This window comes from Rhea americana, unplaced genomic scaffold (genome assembly GCF_003343005.1).
Source record: "Rhea americana isolate MKP2758 unplaced genomic scaffold, rheAme1 scaffold_172, whole genome shotgun sequence".
Lineage (NCBI taxonomy): Eukaryota > Metazoa > Chordata > Aves > Rheiformes > Rheidae > Rhea > Rhea americana.
In genome coordinates this window covers 1,626,792-1,651,000 of record NW_028185839.1, presented here as the reverse complement: position 1 = coordinate 1,651,000, position 24,209 = coordinate 1,626,792, and the positions used below count along the sequence as shown (strand labels likewise).

The following is a 24,209-nucleotide window of genomic DNA, read 5'->3' as shown; positions in this document are numbered from 1 at the left end:
GTTAACCACTGCATAACGTGAATAAAACAATCATCTGGGAAAGGGTAAAAAAGACCAGTCCGGAACATTTTCTGTTATTAATGCTAGATGATTTCCTTCTCTGATAAAGGCACCACTGCAATCTTCCCCTTGTCCCCGCTGTTTGTCAGACACTGCCCGCTACCAAGCAGCGCTTTAGAAATGAGAGCACCAACATGAACTACTGCCTGTGTCCTGCCCTGCTGAGTGGGAGCTTCGTTAAAAATGGCACAGCTTCGGTTGGTATTGTGGGTCATTAAATAGCAATTTATTTAGCCAAGACAGAGACATTTTAATCCCCAGGCCAAACACAACATTGTTATGATGCTACACGGCAGCGAAAACTGGCACAGAGGCAGAAGGTACTGCTCAGTGCTCCTGAGGAATGAATTACCTACATAACTTTTCTGCTTCAGCTTGCAGTGAGGTCTGTGTTATCTGCTGGGTCTATTCAGACAGACTTCAGAGGTCTGCAAGACCCATAGCTAAGGATGTTCTAGGTTTTCAGCGGAGATGGCTGCAGAGTTTCCTATTTTGCATGGAAAGGCAGTGAGCAAAGTGACAGAGCTCTGCTTCAGCTGGCAAACTCTTTTCCTATACCTCCCTGGCACTTTGACATGCTCTGCTTTAAACTTCTGCTCTGTGGCTTCTTCTCTTCAGGGATGTAGTTAAGGTGAGGGTGAGGCCCGCTCAGATACCTTCACACAGATCAGTTTGTTATCACAGATAGGACCATTACAATAAATGGCTATGTCTTGGGACAGGGATGGGCAAAAGTCATCCATAAAATGGAAGAAAATCTCTTCCCTCAGTTCTTCCTTTTCTTTCTCCTCTCTGCATTTACCACTGAGGGCTAAGGGCTGGCTTCCTTACTTGCTCCTGCTTTCTGTCTTGTCACAGACATGGACTAGCTCTGATTTTCCTACCACCCCAAAGGCTGAGAATAGAAATGAACCTGGGCCAGCAGCAGACTCTGCAAGGCTCAGTTGTCTGGGAAGTCATCTGAGCTAAGCTAGCACTGCTACTGATTTTAACAGGTGGGCGAAGATATGAATAAGGAAGAACTTGATTGAGGGATGTTATTTGATGTGAAACTTTAATGATGGCACAGCATCTGGTTACTAGTGTGGCTACTTCATTCTGCCATCTGGTTACTTGTATGGTTATTTCATTCTGCAGAACTTTCTTCCATAGGTGCTGTGAACTATGATGCCTCTGGTACAGTGCATTTATATTGTCTAGGTGACAACCAAGTTCTCTGGCAACTTGCTCCTCTCTCTTCCAAAAGGGGTTTGATCATTTCATATATCCAGGAGGGCCAAGGTGGAAGAGGAACTCCTGCACCAAATATTCTCATTCTTGCAAATACTTCTCTGGGATTAAATCCCAGTTCTTTGTAGAGCAAACGCAGCCTCTGTTCAGCTTTTCTGGCTCCTTGATTTGGTCATTTAGCCTGCCCCTGCTTCCCCCAAACTGGGAAAATAGAGGCTTCACTTACCAGAGACAGCCTTACTTTATACCAGGCACCACCAGATTTTGCAGTGCTGCTCTTCCTGGGAAATCTCTTTGTGTCCAATTTGTGGGAATTGAGCAACATGAGTGATTCCAATCAACTGACCCAGGGCTTTATGCGCTATTTTGTTTTGCTTATCGTCGGGGGAACTTAATTACTCAAAGCTGGTGGCCATATTTACTTGCAGGAGTAAATTAAACCATAAATTCAGACAAATGATATCTACGTCTCTGCCTTGACTATCATGATGTATTTACCCTTTCTGCTTTATTGGTGCTTGAGCTCTAAGACTCAAAGGTGGATTGTTCAATAAACAGTGCAATACAGTCATCCCAATTAATTGGATTGTTCCATTTATGCTGCTACTCCCTCCAATTAAACACAAGCGAGCTCAAGTGACAGGTATGAATAAAGAGCGCTCACAGAAAAACATATTCTAATGCAAAAGCTATGATGAGAAAATGGAATCTATGCCCCTGATGGGAATATTAATGCAAAACCTTGACCTATAATTTTTCTTTCTTCAATCTGAGGGAGCTGGCAACAACTGGAGCTCATTAAAATGGACCAYGTCCTGACAGTTGTGCAAAATGACAGTGTTCTGCTAGTCGCATGATCTGAAGGTTTACGTGGCTGCTGAAACTAATTTCACAGAGCTGCATGGCCCTGAATAACAGAGMGCTTGTATAGAGTAAGAAAGCATGGGCTTATTAATTGCAAAAGTACTAAGTTAGGCCTGATTAATTCAAACAGGATTGAATAGCCATTGCCTGGCCATGTTCAGTCTCTTCTCCAGAGTCCCTGGTAATTCTGCATTACCTGTGCACATCAGGATTCATCACTTGGCCCTAGCCCAAGTGCTACAAAGGACTGGCTAAGAACTGGAGACTCCAACCATCAGAGAGGTGGAAACAGGTGATTTTGCGAAGAACATACAATAAGTATGGGAGCTAATGGAGCCTTATTTGCTATTGGGTTATATCTCAATGTCGTGAGAGACAGAGGAGTGTATTCACAGTATTTTCTAGAGCCTGGTTACAAACGTCCCAGGTGATGGACTGGCCTCCCTCCTTTTCAGAGGCTATTTCTCAGCCTCAGTCACCTCTCAGTGAAGACCTGCTTCTTGACAGTCAGCTCTAGTATTTCTGTCTCTGTCAGATATGTTGTCCCAGTGACAAAGTGACACCAGCACACAAGCTGTCTTTGTCCTCCTAGCTCTACTGATGCTTCCAACTCCATCTGCTTGAGTTACTGCAAAGATAGTGCCATCAGCTCATGAGCTCTGCTGTGACGGGGCAACAGCCATRGCCCTGAAGACATTTGCTGTCCCCTTCTCCCTTTATAATCCAGTGTTACGAGATACAGGACAATGGGAAAAACAAGACAAAATCATAGAATCRGTAAGGTTGGAAGGGACCTCTGGAGATCATCTAGTCCAACCCCCCTGCTCAAGCAGGGTYGCCTRGAGCATGTTAGACAGGGTTGCATCCAGGTGGGCTTGGAATATCTCCAGAGAAGGAGACTAARTCAAAAGTGCCAGTTTGAAATGGACCTCTGGAAGGTGTCTGGTTCAACCTCCTCATTCRAAGCAGGGGCAACTTGAAACTTAAATCCAGTTTCAGAGTTAGATCAGGTTGCTCAGTTTTGAGTACTTCCAAGGATAGAGATTTTCCCGCCTCTCTGTGCAGCCTGTTCSAATGCAGTCTTGTTGGGGCTCAGTCTAAGAAGCAGTTCACTGTATCACAGGAACATCTGGCTCTAATTTCTTGACTTTTCTCCATGTAAAGTGGGTGCTGGCATGTGAGGTATAGTTGGTAAGGAAGGTTATAGCATGAGGCAAAGGCAATTCCTTAGCCAAGAAAAGAGACCAGAAAACAGTCCCAGGTGAGATAGGGTGAGAGGGAAGGCACCAGTGTTTTATTCTGAGTTTCGTGCAACACTTCTAACAGTCTCTGCCAGAGGAGTAGCTGAAGATGAAGAGACTGAAGTGTTGTCTAGTTTGGGCTCAGATTTTGGCCACAGAGATGAGACACAAGGGCTGCAGTAAGCTGTGTTAGGGCTGTAGACAATTTTATCTCTTTCCACTGAGCACTGAGGCCTGTATGTCTCTTTGGAGGCATCTCTCCCTCCCCTCACTCCCTATGGAGAGAGCCAAAGGCAACAAGCTTCCTAGCCCTGACACCTCAGATATGTGTGAAGATGGATGGGTTGAATGCAGGCCTAAAACATTTTGCAGTTTCACTGAAGTTTCACAGCCTTGGCATTATCAAGTGATCTTTCAATATGCTTGGAAGCAGGGGGAGAATAACTTTCATTTTGGCATCTACTTGATACAGATTCTGCCTTTTTTGTATATATGTACTTGTGAACTGTCTCTGCCTACACATCTTGTGGGGCCTGTGCCTGTTGGGATAGGTACATGGAAAATGAGTGCTCGTGTGGATGCTCTGCCTGCTCTGTTCCCCTCCTGAAGTTTGGAGGCTTCTCCCCACCTCTGGGTGATGAAGATCCTACTTGTCCTAGGCACTATGCTCCAGCAACCAGCTTCGCATTTGAAACTCAATGATAGGAAACACAAGGCAAGTTTTAAATCTGAACAAAAGTAAGAGATTAAGGAAACCAGCTGGAAACCCCTGTTTTGCTGATTTTGAATGCGAATGTGGGTCACAGATGTGCTTCCATAGACAGAAACTGGCTGGACAAGAAAAAGACATCAGCAGTGCTCAGACTTTTTGATGATCAGAGGTAGATTTAGCTCTTAGGCATTGAGACGAGAAAGAAAGAGGAGATGAAGTAGGAATAAAAACATAATCAAGAGATTAGGAAAGTAGAACTCAACCCACCCATAAATTTGCCTTAGGGAAGGATGAAAAAATGTACTAACAACAAATGACGAAACCAACTGCTACATTTTACTATCTCCTCTTCCTGGCTTTCCTTACTGTTTTACTCTTTGCTGTCCAGGACACAGAGGGTCCCTTGCAGAACCTCCCCTCTTCCTCTGACATGCTTCTTTCTTTGCGAACTGTGCTGTCTGCCCCCCTTCCTCTTTCCTTCACAGTACATAACAATCCTTGCTAAAGACAGACCGACTTTAGAACCTAAAAGAAGAAAAACATCAACTTTGYGGGGAAGTCCACCCTGATAGGCAGGCAGGCACAGGAGTAGAGAAAATAACGTGCTTCTGCTCATCCTCACTGGGAGAGACGAGCTGTTATTCACTTATGTTTAGGCTAATATGAAATATTAAATCTATTTTCGGTGAAATTAATGACGGACTAATAAGAACCATGCTGCTAGCTCTCGTATGCTGTTGATTAGCCTGTGACTTGGTCTCCCAGGGGACATAGCAGAAGGCCTGCTGTTTGAGCCATTGAAAATAAATGTGAAGCATTGGAGGAGCAATGTAGGCAAACGGCTGCGCTGGCCAGGAGGAGGGAGTACTAATGTCAGAGTAGGCCTGGTTTGTGTCTGGTTGCGCAGTCTCTTTGGAGGTTGCAGGGAACAGTCAGAGCATCTGGCCCACGTCCCTTCATTTAATAAAGCAGACGATAGTGCCCAAGGCTATGGCTGACCCGCTGTCAATTTAGCGAGCGGGTRGGTTCTTCAGAAATAACTGGGCTGGGCGGCGTTTTCCGAAGGGCGTTCAGCATYGCTGGGGGATGCTGCTTGCAGGGGCGAAGGGTCCTAGCGTGCTCCTAAGGGTCGTGCCTGCKCTGCTGCTCCGTCTGCAAGCAGCCGAGGCACTTTGCTATGTCGGGGCTTTGGGACACGCACCGAGGACCCTGGAGTGCAACCTCTGCTTCCAGCTGCAAACCTCCCTCCTGCTAGAAACCACCAGGTCCTGTGTCCTCACACTGAGAGAAACCTGAAATAAGAGCGATGCTCCTTTTGTGCACATTGCCAGGCCAGCTCAATCCCTATCACTGCTTGCAAACTTGGAGGAGCTTCAGATTCAATTCTTGGTTGGAATTCATTTTTTTTTCAGCCTTAAAGAAAATGCATTTTGTAGTTGTTAGTGTTTTAAATCCATTATCAGTGTCAATAAAGATAAGTCCTTTCCCATGGGGGGAAAAAAAATGTCTCAAATCTTTTGCTCATGCAGAAGAGAACAACCCCAAAGCATTCAAAGATTAAATGAAAAATATGCCTCTTTTTGCTGGGGATCCACTGGGCGTGAGTAAGTGCCAACTGAGCTCTCACTTGCATCACCATCTGGTATAGTGCAGCAAGGCCTAGAGGTGTGGCAGAACGTGTTATAATGTCCCAGCCCTACGACAGCATCTCTGCTCGTGGTGATTGAACCACCAGAGGCTCCTAAATGGCAGCAGATCTAAGGACTTTGTGTTCTTTAGCTTCATCTGAGCTAACAACAAGAAAATTGTCCAGCCACAACAAAATTGACAGTTTGGATATGAAGACAGGCAGCACAGACTTCCTCTGGCCACAGATGCATCCATCAGCTAGGAAGAGGGAAAGCTTTTGAAGGGAAAAGTCTGGGTCTTCCTCCTTCCATGACAGATTTGCATCATTGCCATAGCTTTGAATGGTGATTCTGTGGGTCCTCAGTTGCAAGAGGTGGAAAATACACCAGAAGCCTTAAATCTTGCCAGCTTTATAGGGTACATGGCAAACCAGACTCTGGCTTGAATGCGCGTGAGAGCCAAGTAGGTGAGCAAGAGCGTGCCCTAGCACGCTCCCTGGTGTACATGTCTGAGTGCTCCCGCTCTTCACTTACGGGCAGATAAGTCCAATGTCTATCCAAAAAAAGGGATAAGTTCAATGTTTAGCCAAATATACGTTTCTATTGATTTTAGCAGCAGTAATGTATAAGGAAATGGGCTTTAATTTCTCTTTTCCTTCCATTGTCCCTTCCATCAACATTGCTTTTGTGGTGTTGGTTAGTTTGAGAATTTCAATGCAGTGCAAGAGATTTTGCTAAAGACACTGAAATTAATTTTGCTAGAATGTAACTATACATTGATATTGCTGTGAACACTACAGCATAGAGCCTCTTGAGTTATGTCTAGAGACTGCTTGTGGTTTCAGAGCTCTTGCTGATGAATTGCCCAGCAACTGGTCACACGGGGAGGGTTATGCTTTTTATTTTCAACAGTTATATTGCATGAAAGGCAAATCAAAATAGTTTCCTCAAGGTAAATAGCTCTAAAAGCAATTGAAGAATTTTCCACAATGTTGTAATGCAAATGACTGGGATTTTATGTAATTTATATCTCTAAAGGTATGTTTTTGCCATCGGATCCCTCTTTTGTGAAAAACTTTGCTGGCAAGAGAAGGCAGATTGCACTGTTACAGGCAATGAAATACAGATTGAACATGAATTTCCACTTAGTAGTGATTAGATGTCAGCATAATGTCAGGATCATCACTTAGATGTAGTTGTTCATGGTGTGAAATAGTTGGGTAGGATGCTGTCACACAACAACACATCTGCAAATCTCCCGTTTGGTTTTTGGTCAGTGCCAAAGGATGCGTCATCACTGCATTCACTGCAGCACCACAACAGCAGGAATAACTCTGAGCTCACTAACTGCCCCGCCAGCTCAGAGGGGAGGAGCTGGTACAGACTTGTGAAAATCAGGCCCACCAAACACAGCAAAATCATTAGCCGTCCCGGTGCACGGGGCCGTGTTTTGATATTCTCTGACTCTAAGCAGAGACGTCAAACAACTTAAACACAGAATAACAGCTCCAGAAATGCGTGATTCAGCTGGTGCCATCATTGACGTGGGATATGGTGAAGGCCAAAAGTATGGAGGTAACTTTCCCCTGTCACCACTCTGGCGAGCCTCTATGCTTTTGATTGCCAAAAGGTGTGTGGGTATAACTGGGAAAGGCACCAGTCCGTTCTTGCTTGTTCCATATACTTTCACTTAACCGTTTTTTGCTGACTACTATCCAAGACAGTACAGGGCCAGGGGGAGCTTTTGCCTGAATGTAACAGCTGCTTTTATGCTGTGAYTGAAATTATGACATGAAATGTTTTAGTCTCCTTGCCTAGGTCACGGCATGCAGGTAGGAGGAATTATCATTAAGAACGGGCCTAAACAGAAGCTGGGGAAACATTCACTGTTTCTTTAGGGCCAGAGCAGCTGTTTACGGGTAAATATGTTGTCTTCATAAAGGGATGAACCAAAGCCATGGATTCAGATAATCGTGATTGAAAAAAATCTTGATTTGGTCTCTAATAGCACAGGTGCCACTGACTGCACTGTGAGAATAATGTAAAATACCAGAAGAAGAGTCCCCCCGTCCTTGGTGGTAATCCAGCTGCCTGTCAGTGTAGTATATGAGTATCACAAAAGTAAAATCGCAAGTTGTACTGCCTTACAAAGCAAGTTGTCACATTGTTCTATAATCTATCAGCAAACAAACAAGTCATCAGTCATGTCCACGGATTGGTCTGCCTTTGCTCRTTAGATCTATGTTTGCAGAAACCTGCCTTGGACCGTCTGTGAGCAGTATGGGAACCTGGCCTTCGGGTTGTGAACCAGCCCAGATGGGCCAGAGGTGAAGGGAAAGCCCTGCTTGGGTTTTCTCACCTCTCAATAGTCTGTGACCCACACACATCCTGCCCTGATCCACGACAGAGAGATAACTCAACATCTTAGGAGCCACTTTAGTTAAAAATTTTAACAAGTCCAAACGCAACCTCTTAATGCAAAAGCCAGTGGGCAGAGATACTCACTATTGGGCCGAGTCATTAAGTTGATATTCCCGGGACCGGTTGAAGCATTCTTGGATCCCAGAGTCTGCCCAGAGTCTCATCATAGCTGACAGCAGCTCTGGAGAGAAGGGCTCTGTGTCCTCCATCCGACTTACCACGTCACAGACCATCTTGGCATCAGCCTGCAGAGGAAAGAAACAAGGGGTCAGGTAGATGCTGGAGGCAGAAACAGGTCTCCAAACCACCAGGCGTGAGAGCCTGTGTTTTTCAGGATCCAGACTGTATGACCTAGCAGGAAGAGCAAGAGGAAAATATAGCAGGGAAGCGATAAGGAAACAGGTACTTGTGCAATACACCACATATGAAGAACTACTTCTATTCAGCAGATGAATTAGTCTGCGTTATGTTTATCCTGAGCTTTTTGGTTGCCAAAGAAAATTCATATACGTACAAGTGTATTCTAAATTGTTAGCAGTGATGCACRTCTGGCAGTGGTTCCTGTTCCCCACATACAATCCTAATGAAGTAGGAATCGTTTGTATCAGGAGTGGCAGAAGGGCTCCTGAAACAATTTTTTTCTGATGCTGGTTCATTGCGTTTTCTGATATCCTGTTATTTCCTATGAGCTTGTGTCCCTGCTGCAGGGGCTAATTCATGTTAATACATAACACCTTGGCTGTCTGTAGTGCTTTGTGATTCAGATGAAGAGGAATCTCCTGTGGTTAAGGAGTATGGCAGTGAGGCTAGGACCAGCTGGTGATTTTCGGATGGATTTTTTTTTTTTTTGTCAGAAAAATCTGATTCACTGGAACAGAAACTTTTCCTGGAGGGTATCATTCTGACAAAAACCTGGGTCTGGAAGATGTCTCAGATGTCGGTTGGGAACGTCTAGACAGACTTGGAATAGCTGAGTCCAGCCTCACTGTAATAGCCCACAGTGGCTGAGACACTCATTTGTGAAGTGGTACACCCAAATTCCTGACCCTCCTCTCCTTGATTTGCAGCAAGTGGATCTCCCACCCCCTCCAGAGACTTCTGAAGCTCCAGGGATGCTGGCTATTTTGCAGAGTTTTTCCTTCATGGTTTTAATGGAAAGATTTGGAAAAGTTGCACATTTCTGCCAGCTGAAACAAACTGAATTTTTATTACTATAATTAATTGGAAAAAAGGAGCTCTTGACCTGTTTATGTGCTTACAKCAAGCAAGTGAAGACATCCACAGGCTGAGGGGTGAGAGAAACATGGCTCAACTTAGCTGCCTTAGGGGTTGTGTTGATGTATGTGAACCTTTGTCTGCTAGATCAAACCCATTCTTGGACAAAACCAACTGGAAGGCCTTGCCTTCCAGGGTATTTGGCCTAAACCAGCACAAGCTGACCAGAARAGCAAGTCTTGCAAACAGGAGTGTGGACAGAGCTCAGGTTTCGCTGTCCTTGTCCCATGGACAATCATCTCCTATCCCAGTGATCTCTCATGACCACAAAGCCCCCAGAAGTTTGGTGCCCAGCTCCTGGGGAGCCTGTTCGCTGCCTGCTGGAGAAGAGCCTCTTCCAAAGTGCTCTCACATTATTACTGGCTGCAGCGTGCTTTATCCTGTTACTCTTCCCTGCCAGATGCTGTTGATGTTCCTGTCTGATGTTCAGTTAATTTAGCACCTGTGTTGGGAATAGCTCAGCTGCTGAACGGGTCTCTCTCCAGGGACCTCCTGAGCACTGGAGACGAGGTGCTACAGGTTTTGTGGCAAAGGTTTTGTGGCAGATTGTTTCTTAGGACACAGCAATAATTATAAGGGAGGATGGCCAATGTTGAAAAGCACATAATATATCTAAGTGTATGTTTGGGAAAGCCGACATGTATGGCACRGACTGTATGGCCAGGACAAAACTCTTTTGCAGCATCTGTTTGTCAAATACTGAAATTGCTGAAAAACTGCAGGGCACCAAACTGCTACCACTGGAGACTGAAACTGCTGGAGATTTCAACACTCAGAGAAAGCTTGAAGTCCCCAGAACATTAAGTCTTTATGGGCTGAAGAAGTCTGAGTACTGTATGGAGACATAAACCCATAAAACTTAATGGGGTGGAGTCTTTACACTGTGAAGACTTTATGAACAGAAAGTCTTTATCACAACATATTTAACTTCATATTTTACTGTCCAGAAATCCTCCCTGCCCTCTGTATAGACCTCAGTTTTTACTGAGGAATAGTACTGGTGACTCACACCTCAGGGCCAAGACAAACGAAGAACCTTGAAGAACTCAGCTAATTTCCAAAGCTTGTTTTCTGCCCTGTAGTGCTTCTTGATCTCAGTGAATATTCATAAATCCTCAGTATTATCTTCCTACATTGCTCAYGAGCTGTAATTCTTCCTCTCTTTCCACATATTTTAAATAATACAAAATGTGGTAATGGCTGGTCTGCCCGGGGCTGCAGTCCGGTGCGGCCCCGTTATAGGGAGAGTACGGAGCCAGGAGGAGGAAGCGCGCTTGGGGAGTGACTGATGCCGTTCTTCGCTTGTGGCTCTTGTAACACTGTGGCCCTGGGCAGTCCCTGAGCAACCCAGCTTGAGACGCAGCTCTCCTGCCCYGCACACGGTTTCCTGATGAGCAAAGGTCTTTGGGGCTCCTCGGGAGGACGCTCACCCTCCTGGTTGCTAGCCACGTGCCCGCCCGCGTGGTTCTGCCTGGTTCACTGACATCCTGGCAGGTTCAGATGGGTGCAATACGCTTCACAACCTGTCCGAGTTGTTGGGTAGTGTGACGTCTTCCATTGGGTAGGAGGGAGGTCTCTAATACGTCTGGAACATGGCACGCGTGTGTGTGCATGCATGCGGGGAATTTACAGGGGCAGGTTACACGTCTGTCTGTCTGCGACGGCAAAGCGTATCTGAAGCTCTYTAGCTGCTGTGGACAAGCCCTGGGCTGCTTCTCACCTGCGTGGATTAAACTGGAGGTTGCTTTCTGCCAAGTATCGGGGGGAGTGTCATCGTCATTACATTTTCTGTGCTGGGAAATAGCTGCCTTGCCTTTCCAMGGTTTGGATATGAGGCAGTCGCCTCCGATTCAAGACTCAGGGCTCGAACAAAAGACARATGAGCAGAGATACGGTAGCAGAAGGGGAGCAAACAGGAACAACCGCACCAGGCCGTGGCTATCAGGTCTGCATGGGCCTGCAGCTTGTAGGGCAAGGAATTCTCCTGGTACGGGCAAATCAAGAGGCTGGAGCTCCTCGGCAGCCACTGGGTGCCTGCTTTTTGGCTGTAGAGGGTTGCCCTCCTCTGGTGCTGGGAGCTTGGCTGCAGGGCAGGCTGTGTCAACAGGCTAGAGCAGGGCAACTGTGGGTAGGAAAGCTTATTGCTCCTGCTGCACAGTGATAAAAACTAGGTTTTACTTTGCCGAGTGAACCATGTGTCAACCAATTTGCAATTTTAGAGATGCAGAAAAAGCAAAGGAAACGAACATTTTAAGAAATCCTCCTCTCTGCACCAAGGATAAAGCCCCTCCGTCATGGAGCGTGGGGCCATCCGCAAGTTCATTCGTTAGATGCTTTAACGAGCAATTAAAGATCCAAGAAGAGAAGATACTTCTTTTTTGTTTCTCCCTCTCCAGGCTGCATCTCAAGCTGCGGATGACATTAAAATCGCCAGCCCCCTCTGGGCTCAGCAGGTAGATTTTAAATACTGCCTGCCTGACTTTTCTCTTCCCACCTCCCCTGGGTCTGGCGCTCCCTCTTTTCCTGAGGTGAGAGGAGCTGAGCCTCCTGCCACGCTTTGCGGCTGTACTGAAGGGAGCAATTAAATAGAGCAAAACAAACCAGACCAGCTAGCACCCTTCTCCCCCTCCCTGCCTTGCCGTTCTCATCCTACGGGGTTTTAGTTAATGAAGATCATGGTGGTATTTCAGCTACCTTGGGAGCTAAAAATAGGTGGCCGCCTGCCCCTGGGACTGCTGGAACAAGGAGCCACAGAACGGTGCAGTGGTTTGCTCTTCCCTGCATTGCTCCTTGGCGTTTCCCTGCAGCTCCTCCGACCCAAGAGCCGAGAGAAGGGGAGCGGGCTGAGCCTCCCCAGGCTCCCCTGACCTCCTGCAGCTCCTGGCTGCCCAGGTCAAACTGGAAAAGAAGGAGGAGGACTTGTGAGGGAACTGGGTGTGCAAGGGTGCAAACATCTGGTTTTTATTTTTAGTATAAGGAGGAGTGGATAGGGAGGTTGATGTGAACATGTTGGGGCCTGAGATCTCTGTATTCTTCTCCTTACTGCTGGAGTAGCACAGCACTGACAGCGTAAACAGTGTTTGCCATCACATCTTCAGGTCAACTCCCGAGTAGGGTCTCGTCATCTCTCAAGCTCTTCTGCAGCAGCACATCTGGTCTTCTCTGCTTGGTTGTGTCTTGGGAGGCTGGATGAGCTGRCTCATCCCTTTGGTGGGTGTCACAGGGATGGTTGGATGATTTAGCGCTGTGTGCTCGTGTCTTCGGCTTTGACCTATTTTCCTTCAGGCTGGTTCTGACTAGGCAGGAGTGTCTGGCTTCTCCTCCTGAGCTTTCCAATGCATCCTGCTGCTACTTCCAAATGGCTTGGGCTTTTCACAGTGGGGCAGACCCGAACTCCTGAGCTGCAGGTCTTTGGGTTATTCACTACCTGGAGCTGGATGTGCTCAGCTCTGTGTCACTCCTGACCACCAAACATGTCCTCCTCCAGCGTGAACATCAGAGCTGGCAGGCAGGGCCTTGGCTTGGAGAAACAGCAGAGTTCAGAAACTGTGGGAGGATAAATTACACCTCCAATCTTCAACGATCGAGCCACAAGACCCAATAACCCTCCGTTAAAAAGCAAGCCAACACACYGATTAGCAAATGGAGGCGATTCTTTACAGCCAGGACAAAGTAGGATTTTATAAGACAGTGAAATCCATAGGCTGATGTAAACAAGAAGCTTGTTAACTCACTGGGAAGTGAGTATGTCTTTTCCTGACCCTGTGTTCTGTGTGTATCTTTGTATCAGAGGCGGGGTATAAAATCAGTTCACGAGGGACTCTGTTTTCTCACTAACCTGGCCTTAATGGCAGTTATTTAATTGTCTCCCATATGTCATTTTTACCAAGCACCCGGAGTATGTTCAGCAAGCAAACTCGAGACTTTAACTGCAACAGCCACATATCCCAATTAATTTGTTATCTTACTGGAAGGAAGAGGGGCTGTTTGTACAGTCAGACAATACTGGCAGTCAGGTTTGTCTCTGTAAGCTATTCTTTTTCATCATACAAATGCAGCCATTTACAGGTCAGACTTTTCAACAAAGATAATGGTGGGATAGATATAAATCACCCTTAATTATTAGTTCCTTGCCAGCAGGTATGATCTGTGCCCGCTGAAGTCAGCAGTAGCAGGCCTATTGGCCTTGCTGACATAGAATGGCATTAGAGTCGGCGTCCGAGGTCTGTCTCTAAGGTCTGTGTCTCTTTAACCCTCCCAGGGTAAATCTTGGTTGTGAACCTTTGAAGTTGTCTGGACATTGACTGGGAGACTTTTTTTTAAAGAAACAGGTTTCTGGAAGAGGAAAATTTAAGAGAAACGCGGAGACTTCTGTGAAGCTATGCGGTACAATCTGCAAAACCCTCTACAGCTGCACCGACTTACCCCCCCGGAGGTCTGACCCAGGGTGTCATATTGCATAGCATTTTTCCTTTTGGTGAGTTAAATCCCAGTAAATATCATTTCTGCTGTTATTTACTCTGATCAATCACACTTGTCTCTTAACCTATCCCAAAGGTTAACACYGGGGCATTTTCCTCTGGTGACTGGCTGTGCTCGAAGCTGCATCTCATAACATTTCAGAAAAGCCAAACACAATGGGGGGAAAAAGCTAACAGAAGAATTACATTTTACTAGCGATGCTAGAAAAGTCAGAGACTCTTGCACTAGTTATCAACAGGCCAACCCTGTATAAGCTAGAGAGCAACTGAAAAGACCTGGAAATCAAGCTGATTTCTTAAAAATTCAGATGAACACCAGCATCAAGAATCCACACAGGATGTCCATGGAGGGGGACCTTCCTGGGGGCACCTCAATCCTGCCCATTAGGGCGTTCCTCAGGGTGAGCACTGGCATTACACCTCTGACAACRCCTGTCTGCATTCTTAGTAGTCTGAAATGTATTTGGAAAGCTCCTGAGGCAGATCTCAGCCATCTGCAGATGCTTGGAAGACAGGTTTACAGCGAAGGGAGGCTCATAGTACTCTCCAGTAACTTGCATCGCACAGCAAAGCCAAGCCGAACAAATTAAGTTAGAGATGGCTGGCTTTCCCTAATGTCACGCTAGCCATTTTCTATCTTCTTTGTGCAAAATAGCTTGCAAAAAAAGTTGCTTGACTTGGGTACARTCCCAAAGGGCTGCTGCCTCTCTGAGAGCAGACAGACTATTCTGTATGGCAAACGCAACCTGACAACCGCAGTGACGTGCAGATCTCTTCTCCTGAGCCTGGGCTGTCTGGCTAGCAATTAGTCAAGTCCTGGTTTCCATATCCTTCTGGAGCCAAGAGAGTCCCATCACTTCTGACTGTCTTGGCCAAACAACTTTTCTGTGTCTGGTATTTTGTCTGGGATCTCTGTACTGAAACCTTGTTACCGCTGTGCTTTCTGTCTGTTGCTTCCTATTTGGGGAGACACTGAGCAGGACTGGCATTAGATGTTATTACAGCTCTAAAGCAGGCCCACTGCTTTGTTTTTGGCATTACTTTTATTACTAGCTGTTCTGTACGATACTTTAGCTGATCAAATAATATTGCCTCGCTCTTATGTACCTGTAAATGTCTTTTCAAGCATCTTTTCCCCCTCTGCAACACATGTTCAGTAATATCCCTTGTTTGCTTGGACTGCTGACTGTCTGGCAATCTAGGGACCAGATAAAATTTTTGCGTGGATTGCACAAAGCCCTTGGGCTGCCAGCTGGCTACCTCCTTCGTGAAAGCTCAGATCCTGTAGGAAATAGTACTTCACTCCCTAGAGAGGTGAAAAAACCCCACCGCCCAACCACGCAGGGCAGCAGAATCAGAACTAAAGCCGCAACAGGGATGCAGCTGAGTGGCAAGTCCTTCCCCAGGTTTGCCTCCCTCCAGGAAATAGCAAGGTCCTGCCCTGTTCTRAGCAAGGCAGACAAACGAGGCGTAGAGCTGATGTGATTGTGTTAAATAGTCTCAAAATAGGTCCTGAAGCATGGGCTGCGGTGAACGGTAACAAAACAGCACCCTGTCTACCCCAGTCACTTCCAGTTCAACAAAATGCCTGGCCACCTAGYGCACCAGCCCTGGCTTTTCCTGCCACGTTGCACAAGATGCTCTTTCTCAGCACACAAATAGATGGGCTGTGGCTAAGTGTGAGATACAAACAGCGGGACAGTTTGGTTGCACGCCATCCAAAACCATTTCTTCTCCCCTCCTCGGCATCATGACCCCTCACACTGCTGAAGCCTGTTTCCCTTGTTGCAAGGGCACAGGTGAAGGTTGGGGGGGGGGGGAAGCTGCAAGCTGCCCCGCCGTCCCTCGGAGGAGGCGGGGGGCTTTGGGGGTCCTCTGCCCTGTGGGCACGGGGCGGCATGCCTGCTGAAGGGTCCTGCGCTGGCAGAAACAACYTGCAGTAGGTTCAGGCACAAGCAGTGCTGCCCACCGGGGAGAGGATGAGAGAGGAAGAGCCGCAGATGGGGGACATTAGCTGCATGGCTTAATACTCTGCGGGGCAGTGCTCCAGCACGGGGGTGAGAGGAGGCTGGAAACATGTACGGACTAGAGAAAAAAATCCTTGCAGCGGGCTTCTGCCACTGCTCTGCCCTTCTCTGCTCTCTAAAATCCACTCTGCTGGGTAAACGTGCATAAAATTTAACACCATAGGAGTGTTTATGTTGCAGTAACTGGCAGGGAAACGTCTGTTATCCTACAGTGTTGAGAGTAGGTGGGGGATGGCGTTTGCTGGTGCGATTGGAAAAATAAATTGCTGTTTTGCGTTCACTGCAAAACGGATGGCTGAAGAGAAGTGGATGAGAGSGACAGTGATTCTTGGGGACCGTGCTGGCGTCCCAAGGAACCCATTCTGGTTCAGGAATTAAAGATGATTTTAGCCTGCATGTTTTTCACTCTTTGAATGCGTTTTTAAGAATTTCCACATCAACGTCCCTCTGGGCGATGACTCAAGGATGGCACGGCAGAGGGGACCCTGATTTTGGCCTCAGAGCACCCCTAGCTCAAAGAGGGGGAAAGGTATTGTCTTTTTGACAGAATGCGAAAATGTCCCCTGCGGTGGGAGTATTCTCAGTACAAAGCAGATTTTTTTAACATCTCTGGCTAAATGCCACTCATGTAATATGATTTATAGGGCAGAGTCTTCCTGCTGGGAAACCATGCAGTGCTGGAACCTAGCAATTAGTTTAATTTTCAGAGCTTGCTGCTGAACGGTGGGCGCTCAAACCCACTCTACAATTAATGGAGCAGATTTATCAGTGTGATGAAGGATCAAGTGTGAGTTACTGTCATCTGCCCTCAAGAAAACTCCCAACTTGCTATCAGAAATAGCCTTATTTCATCTATTTAGAGGACAAGTTGGACAAAAAAAAGATCTTTCCTCCCATATTSCTGGTAGGTCTCAGCTCCCTGAGGCATCCTGGAAGGCCTCTTTCCTTCTCTGCAACACACATGTCCCTGGGTATCTGGGTAGGGTTTTCTTACGGCTCACCACTAGAACAGCTATGCTGGTTGGTCGACTTGGTGTCCACAGCTCAGTCTTTCTGCCTGACGGTGTATGTTGAAACTACACCCGGCACTGATGGTGTGAGACCTGGTAGCACAAATGTCAAAGAAAAAATGGATTTTTCACTCGGTGGCAGAACTGAAAAATCAGGTGGTGTGAAAAATCAGCGTGGATCAAACGTAGCTTCCTCTGCATTCTTCAGTGGACCTAAAGACCTCTGAAAAATGTCATTTCACATCCAGTCAAAGCACTTTCCTTCATCCCTGCCAAAATATTTTGTTTTGGGTTGGTTTATATTATAAAATGTATTATTTAAATGTATGTCAATTTTCAAACAAAAATTCTGTTTCCAAGTGACAAGCTGGAAAAATTAATGAAAACAAAACATCTTGGCCTTTCAGGAATGAAAAATTGTTTCGAAAGAGTTTCCAAATTTTCAAATAATTTTTCTCTTGGCCATGACTACCTGCAGGTTTTAACTTGATTTCACGAATGTTTGGGGTTTCTAAACTGTATTTTTTCAGCAGATTTACTATTCCTCAAATATTTCTGTCCAGGTCTAGTAACAAACATGATAGGAGCTTGTAACTTGCTTTTTCAGGAGTCCTTTGTTCACAGCTTATTTTTAGCTCTAATTGAGATTCTCACCACCTGAACTCTTGTTTCTCAGTTCTGTACTCCTTCATCAAAAGTCTTTCAAAATGATCCCTGCTGCAGGCAGATGGAAGGGCTCTTACTTATGTTTGACTTGAGCTTTACAAGTGCAGTATCCCTACATACCCCAGGAAACGGTGCCAAGGATGGTACTGGAAATCGTGCAAGGTCGCACCTACCCACAGCGGACCGTGGTGGAAAATGCTGCCCTTAAAGCTGTTCAGATGTCTGCATGCCACGGAGGCGATCGCAACGAAAGAGCCCYTTCTTCCTTAGCCTCTGGAGAGCCGCAGGACCAGGATATATGTACTGAGCRTGAGACGGCGTCTTGGCACCACGGTTTAATAGCTGTTCCAGCAGCTGGCTAAATATTAACTCTCAGGGTGTCACCTTGGACCGTAAGGGCACTGTGGGAACTGCGGAGTCTGTTCTGCACACTTGTTTCCCTTGCTTGTTTAAAGAAAAAGTCCTCTCGGAGGAGGGACCCCAGAGAAATGGCAATGCTTTGCTTTGTGACGCTTTCCCGATCAAATATAACATTTTCTGGGGAAGTACTACGAAGAGTGGAGATGAAATTGTGCAGATACGCAGTCATTTTTGGATCTTCACTGGAGGCAGGTCTCAACGCAGACAACCAAGAGAGCTGGCTGCGGAAAGCATTTACTTACAACCTTCAACTACTCTGGTTTGATAAGTTTGGGGATTTTGGCGCTCAAGTGCATRCAAGCAGCTGTGGAGCCACAGGGTGACCCCCGAGGTCTCTGCAGCCTCGAGAGACATCATGCTAACGCAGCAAAGGGGACGGGATGAAATGAGACGTGATGAATTGATTGGCTGGTGTGCAAAGCTGCGCGCGTGACTTATTATTGCCACGATCTTGGTTTGGCTTCCCTCCCTCTTAATTTCCAGTTGTCTGCGCACGCTGCTCTGCAGGAAGGACGGGGATTTCTAAGCCATGGGGGAAGAGGTGCGTTTTAATGAGGCCCTGATGGGAGTGCAAGTGGCACTGGGGGTGCAGGGGACAGTGGTTGAGAAGTGGCTGCTCGAGGTGTCTGGGACTACCTCGAAGGAAYCCTGGAGCTCAGAGCGGATGAAAGACAAGCTTGCAGCTAAATCCCTCCTGGGCTGYGGTATTGCTGGCAAAATCAAGACTGCAGTGCTGGTACGAGCCTCGGAAGAGCTCTTCCTTTGGCGACCAGGGGTTATAGAGACCAGCCCTCCGTGGGCTCCTCCGTAACAGACCTAAGGCACTTCACATGCTAGCATTTGCTTAGGTATTGTTTTCCATTGCTGCAGAGAAAAAATGCCCTACGTTTTCCATACAATAGAAGCATGAAMGTTCCCCAACCCTTTTGGTGGGTGAAGGAGGAAGAGCAGAAAGGAGCAAAGCCAGGGAGGAAAGAGGAAGGGAAGGAGGGAAGTCTGGTGGGCTTGGGGCAATCTGTTAGCAGTCAGGTCTGTCTCATCTCTGACCCCTCTGCTGGGCACGCGGCTTGGCTTCCCTTTCTGGTGCGAAGCTAGCCTTGGCGCCCGACCCTAACTGTACGCGCGCGGCCGCAGGCTTCCGCCTCCCCGCTGCCCGAGGCACCGCTGTGCCTTTATCTGCAGCCGTCGCCTTTGCCATCTCGTTCGGGTTCCTCCTGACTTCCCAGTCCCCACTGTTTTAGCGGTCTAAGTTGTCCCTGACTTAGGTGACAGGACACGCTCTGCTTCGCCGGGAAGGCTGCTGCCCGGCTGGGATGTGTCGGAGAAAGGCCAGCCGGGGGGATCRGGGGTCAACGTCTCCTTCTCAGGGCTGCGAATAAGAACTTTCTTTTATTAACTGCTCTTTGCAGACAGACTGGATAAATGGGACTTCAGGTACAGCATTAGATGACAGGATAGTCCGTAAAATAAGACAGTGGCAGAGAAGTATCTTTATAACCGCTTAGGAAGCATAAGCAGAGGCAGGCTGGGGGCCCTGAAGAAATCTTTTGATGCTTTTCTCTGTATTTATTATTTATTCTTCTGGCACAAATATAGCATCAAAGAATGTCAAACACAGAAAGCCCATAGCCCGCTGTAGCCGGATTAGTCCCACACCTCTGTAACTATGGCATCGTGCAGCACTGACAAGGAAACTCGGCAGCAGCGGAAGAAAAGCGGCCGGCGGTTATGGCAGTTGCGTGGATGAGGCAGATTTCCTCACTTCGCGGAGGATGCCCCAGAAGGGACAAGCAGATCTGTGAGCATCTTGATAGCCTAGGCACATGGGAGTCCCGGCAGTGATGGAGAACAGCACGAAACAGCAAAATTGCTCCCTCGTGAGTAATCCTACGTGATACATACAGAGAACATAGGCTGGGTCCCCTTAGAACGGTTCGCTGCCACGGCGCAGTGTCTCGGGCTCCGCGGAAAAGCAGTGCGCGTGGCGGCGCGGCGCGGGCGGCACGGGAAAGCGCTGSAGCATCTCAGCACCGGGGCCGAAGCTCTCTGCGGGTGTTACCTGGTAACGTTCGCCGCCGCAGGTGCTATCCTGCCAGTCCTTGGCCTCCTTCTCGCAGGACCCGCTATTTGAGTGCTCCTCTGCCGCTGGCCCGCGTTCGCGGGAGCCTCGCTGGGTCTGCAGGTCGCTCGGCCGCTGCAGCTGAACGGCTTCTTGCCAAGCCGTGCGGAGCAGAGGACAGCGTGGACATGAGTAACAGGGCACGGGCTTAACACGGCACTGATACATTTTGTTGAGAATAATATATCTTCATGTTGCTCTGGAACCTTGGAAATTGCTCAGGCACCAGCAGAGGATTAGGAAGCTTCTTTTAATCACCTTTTGTTTTGCTTTTTTTTTTTTTTTAACATCATTGCAAAGGAAAGAGTAAATGGCTACTTGAAAATGTTCCCCCTTCAGAAATCGGGACTTGGCAGTAGCGTTCAGAGTGACACCTCTGGATAAGCCCCAAATAACAGCGGCTCGACGGGGGCTAAGGGCTGCGGCTGGCGGGGCCCGGGCAAGGAACCCGTGTGTGGCCGGAGCTGCCCCTGGCCGACGTTTCCTTCTCGGTGGTTCTTCGTCACTCTTCACCATCCGTCACTCTTCACCGTCCGTCACTCTTTGCCGGCACAGACCCACCTTGCCGGCCAGGCGCCTGCCCGCCGTACGCACCTCCGCGGCGTCTCAGTTTCTCGCCCCGCGGCACGGAGCAGAACTGCCAATAAAAACTCAGAGCGGAGACCTTCGGAGGTGTCTAAKGGATGCGAAAATCCAGCTTCCTTTCAAGCAAGCAGGTTGGGCCTGCGACCCCTGCGTAACTCGCAGCGGCGCTGCGGGCGTTTCCTAACCGCCGCGCTCCTCCGCGGCCCCCCCTGCCCGCGCTCCCTCGCTGCTGCCGGCGGACGCGGCCYGCCGCCGGCCCCTTGGGCGAGACGAGGGACCCCTCCGGCCCCGCTCGGCTGGCGCGCGGAAGCCAGCGGGCCCCTGCGCTCYGCAGGCATCCCCGGCCGGCGGGAACGCCCGTGCTCCGGAGGTGCCCCTTCTCCTGCGAGCCTTCAGCCCCTGGTGCGCTGGAAGAAATATCCCCAGCGGCGTGAGCGATGCCCTCGAGACGCTCGCCTTCCCTGCAGCTCGCAGGGCTACTTCCTCCGCTGGCGACCAGCCGGCTGCATCTTTGTGTGGTTAGTAAAAATAACCCAAAAGGGCTCGGGAGCAGCCACAGCAGTGCCAGGGACTCCAAACATCTAAGGGCTTGGTAACCAAGGCAACTTCTTGTCTCCTAGCTGCAAAGGGCCCCGCGAACGCGGGCAGCCTATGGAAAAGGAATAGCTCAGTGACAGCAGCAGCAACAAAAAAATCTGCCGGGGAGCGCCTCGGGGAGGGAGGGCCGAAAGGGGTGTYCTTCGGGGGCCGGGGAAGAGGAGCGGCGCCGCAGCCCGGCGTGGCTGCGCGGAGCACGCCGAGGACGGCCCTGCCGCCATCGAAATGCACAGCCGGCTCCTCGCTCCTCTCCCCCGCTTTAAGCTGCAGCGGTTGCAGATTCGGGCTGGTTAGAGTAAAGGGAAGGGCAGAGCCTTCCTGGGTCCCAGGAGCTTTCCAGCCAGGACTGCGACGTGCTATCGATTTTGGCCGCTGACGGGAACCACCTCCCTCCCTTCGCACCGCAGGCTGCCTGGATGGGAGGTGCCCTTCTTCTTCACCAGAAGATCCCTCAGGCTCCTCCCGTTAAAAAAGAAACGTGCTTTCCGCTGATTTTCAGGCTTCCAGAGTGCTGTGGAACGTTAACCTGAATATTTGCACGAAATCCAAGCTACAGAATTAGCCACGTCTGGTTGTGCTAAAGCTGAAACTGGGTTGGACTGTGGCTAACAGGGTTTAACCTTCACTGCACCTGCAAGGATGGGTTTGCCACAGCAGCCTCTCCCTGCCGTGCCCCATTCGGGACACCCGCGGTGCCGTCTCAGAGCGTCCTCCCTTGGGGAGGGCTGGCCGGCAGGACTGTGCCTGCACCGTGATGCTATTTAACGTGCGCGTCGCCCTTACGTAAGCGACTGCAGCAGCGAAACGCGCCTGCGAACGTTCGTGGGATTTTTATCAGGAGGCTAGTGGCAGGCCGAGCAGCGACTGTCACCTGCGGACGCCCTGTTCTTGCTTTTCCTCTCCCTCGTGTCTCGTGGGAACTCTTAAAAGCTTAGGACTGCGAATGCAAAGTGAGCTGTCCGGTCTCTTCCCCCACRTCCCAAGAGGCAGCATTCGGGCCCTGGGAAGGGGGCAGGCTGTGGGTCAGGCTGGGCCACGCGTTAAGAGCTCCTCTGGGGTTGGCTCCTCGGCAGCATGAGCAAAGCTGAGTCTCGCCATGCCAGGAATGGAGCAGGTCGCTCCTGGCGAATGAAGCACAGGAGGAAGAGGAGGGAGCAGGGCTGGGTCTGAGGGTCAYGGAGGCTTGGGCTTTTCCCTACAGTGGCCGGGGGGAGCTGAGGACGACGGGGTTGGTGCAGACGGGGTCACCGCGCTGGYAGTGGTCACTACCCTGCACACCTTGTCTGTGGCCAGCCTCCGTTTTGAGGGTGGTGGCACAGGACAAGCAGCCCTGGCGCCTTGGCCTTCCTCCGCTCTGCCTATTTTGCCTCTGCTTAGAGCCAGCCTGGGTCTCACTTTCAGCATGGCATGAGCAGGATGAGAGATCTCCCTCTTACCACTCTAATTTCCTTCATTTCCATTAGTCTGCACACAAATTCCCCTCTCCAGCAAACACATTCTCTCTCTCCTTTTCCTCAGAGACTCTTTCTGATGATGAACAAGTTGGCCATTGATGTCCTGCCTGATGTTGAAACATTTTATTTAACTAATGTCTTTTCCTTTGTGCCTTCCCTCAATCAATACTTGTGAGCAAAAGGTTTGCAAAGGCAGAGCTGATGGCTCATTTCCGACATTGGAAACGGTCCCCTCACCCCGGCTTCTGCRCCCTCCACAGTGGGCAGAGTGAATTTATCTGCATGGATGGATGAGTGCTATTTATTATTCATCTTCGTATGCTATGCAGAGCTCTATCTAGGCAAGCTTTGAGATAAAAGAGGTTTGCTTCTCACTTCCTCTCCTTGAAATGGTTTTAATTTAGCTTAACTCCAGGGGATTCCTCTGAAATTCCCCCAGCAGAGCGAGGCTGGAATGTGGCCCTTGTTTCCCAGCCCTGGGTACCGAGAGCTAGGGCCACATCTGACGGCTGAGCTAGGGTTCTCAGCCAGGCCCGCTTGCTTGGGGGAACACGCCGCCAGGGCAAAACAGGCAGTGGATTTGTGGTTGCTTCTGCTCTCCTTTCCACAGTTCTTCTTACAAACGCCAACTGAACGTATTGTATGCTTCGTAATTTTGTGCCCTAACTCTGTTGCAGTGTTTCTGGATCACATGCCACAACTAGAACTTTCATCATGAAGTGGCCGCATTTCACTTCTCTTCTCTACAAAATCATTCCTGCAGACCGGGTCTAGTTTTCACTTGCAAATACTCTTGGACCACTTAAAAGCACACAGCCCCACTTAAATGTGACATGGTTTATGGTACCCTTTGGACAGCTGGCCCTCAAAATAGCTCATAATATTAACTCASGGGTTGAGATTTTCCAAAGCACTTGTTATTGCCTTAACTTGATTCACAATGAGCTCAGCTAGAGGCTGTTATCAAGAAAACGGTGAATGTTTCTGCAAGTCTTATTGCTTGGACATTACAATAGAGAAAGTAGACTTTTCAGGATTTCTACTAAGTTATTCTTTAAAATTCTCGCCTTCTTTTAAAATTTGTCTGTTCATGTCATTAATGGCATCTGTGTGGGCAGTCTCGTCATTAGTTGTGAATGAGTAGAGGGTGGTCAGAACTAAAACGCAGCCCTGTATTTTTTACAGCCCGGCCTGACCAGCTGCCTCTTCAGAGTATYTGCTGGCTGGTTTCTCATATTGTATTAGTTTTGCAGGAGGCATCAAAGAGGAGAAAATGCAGCTATTGACTTTGGTCCTAACATGACCAGGGTCGGCTCTGGTGCCCGCAGGCCGGGGCTCGCACCCGCCTCCGAGCAAGCCCTGCTTCGCCCCCCTCGCGGAGAGAGCGAGCCGAGAGCTCGGCTGGGGCGAGCCGGCGGC

General features: G+C 48.7%; 1 protein-coding gene across 1 annotated transcript in view; it reads right to left on the bottom strand.

Annotated features, from left to right (window-relative positions):
• GNAO1 (G protein subunit alpha o1) overlaps positions 1-24,209 on the bottom strand; it is a 145,020-nt gene that overhangs the window by 45,827 nt on the left and 74,984 nt on the right. Inside the window, exon 3 of the mRNA XM_085301137.1 lies at positions 8,241-8,401. Within this exon, the coding sequence (XP_085157263.1) occupies positions 8,241-8,401 (161 nt within the window). The remainder of the gene's footprint in view (positions 1-8,240; positions 8,402-24,209) is intronic.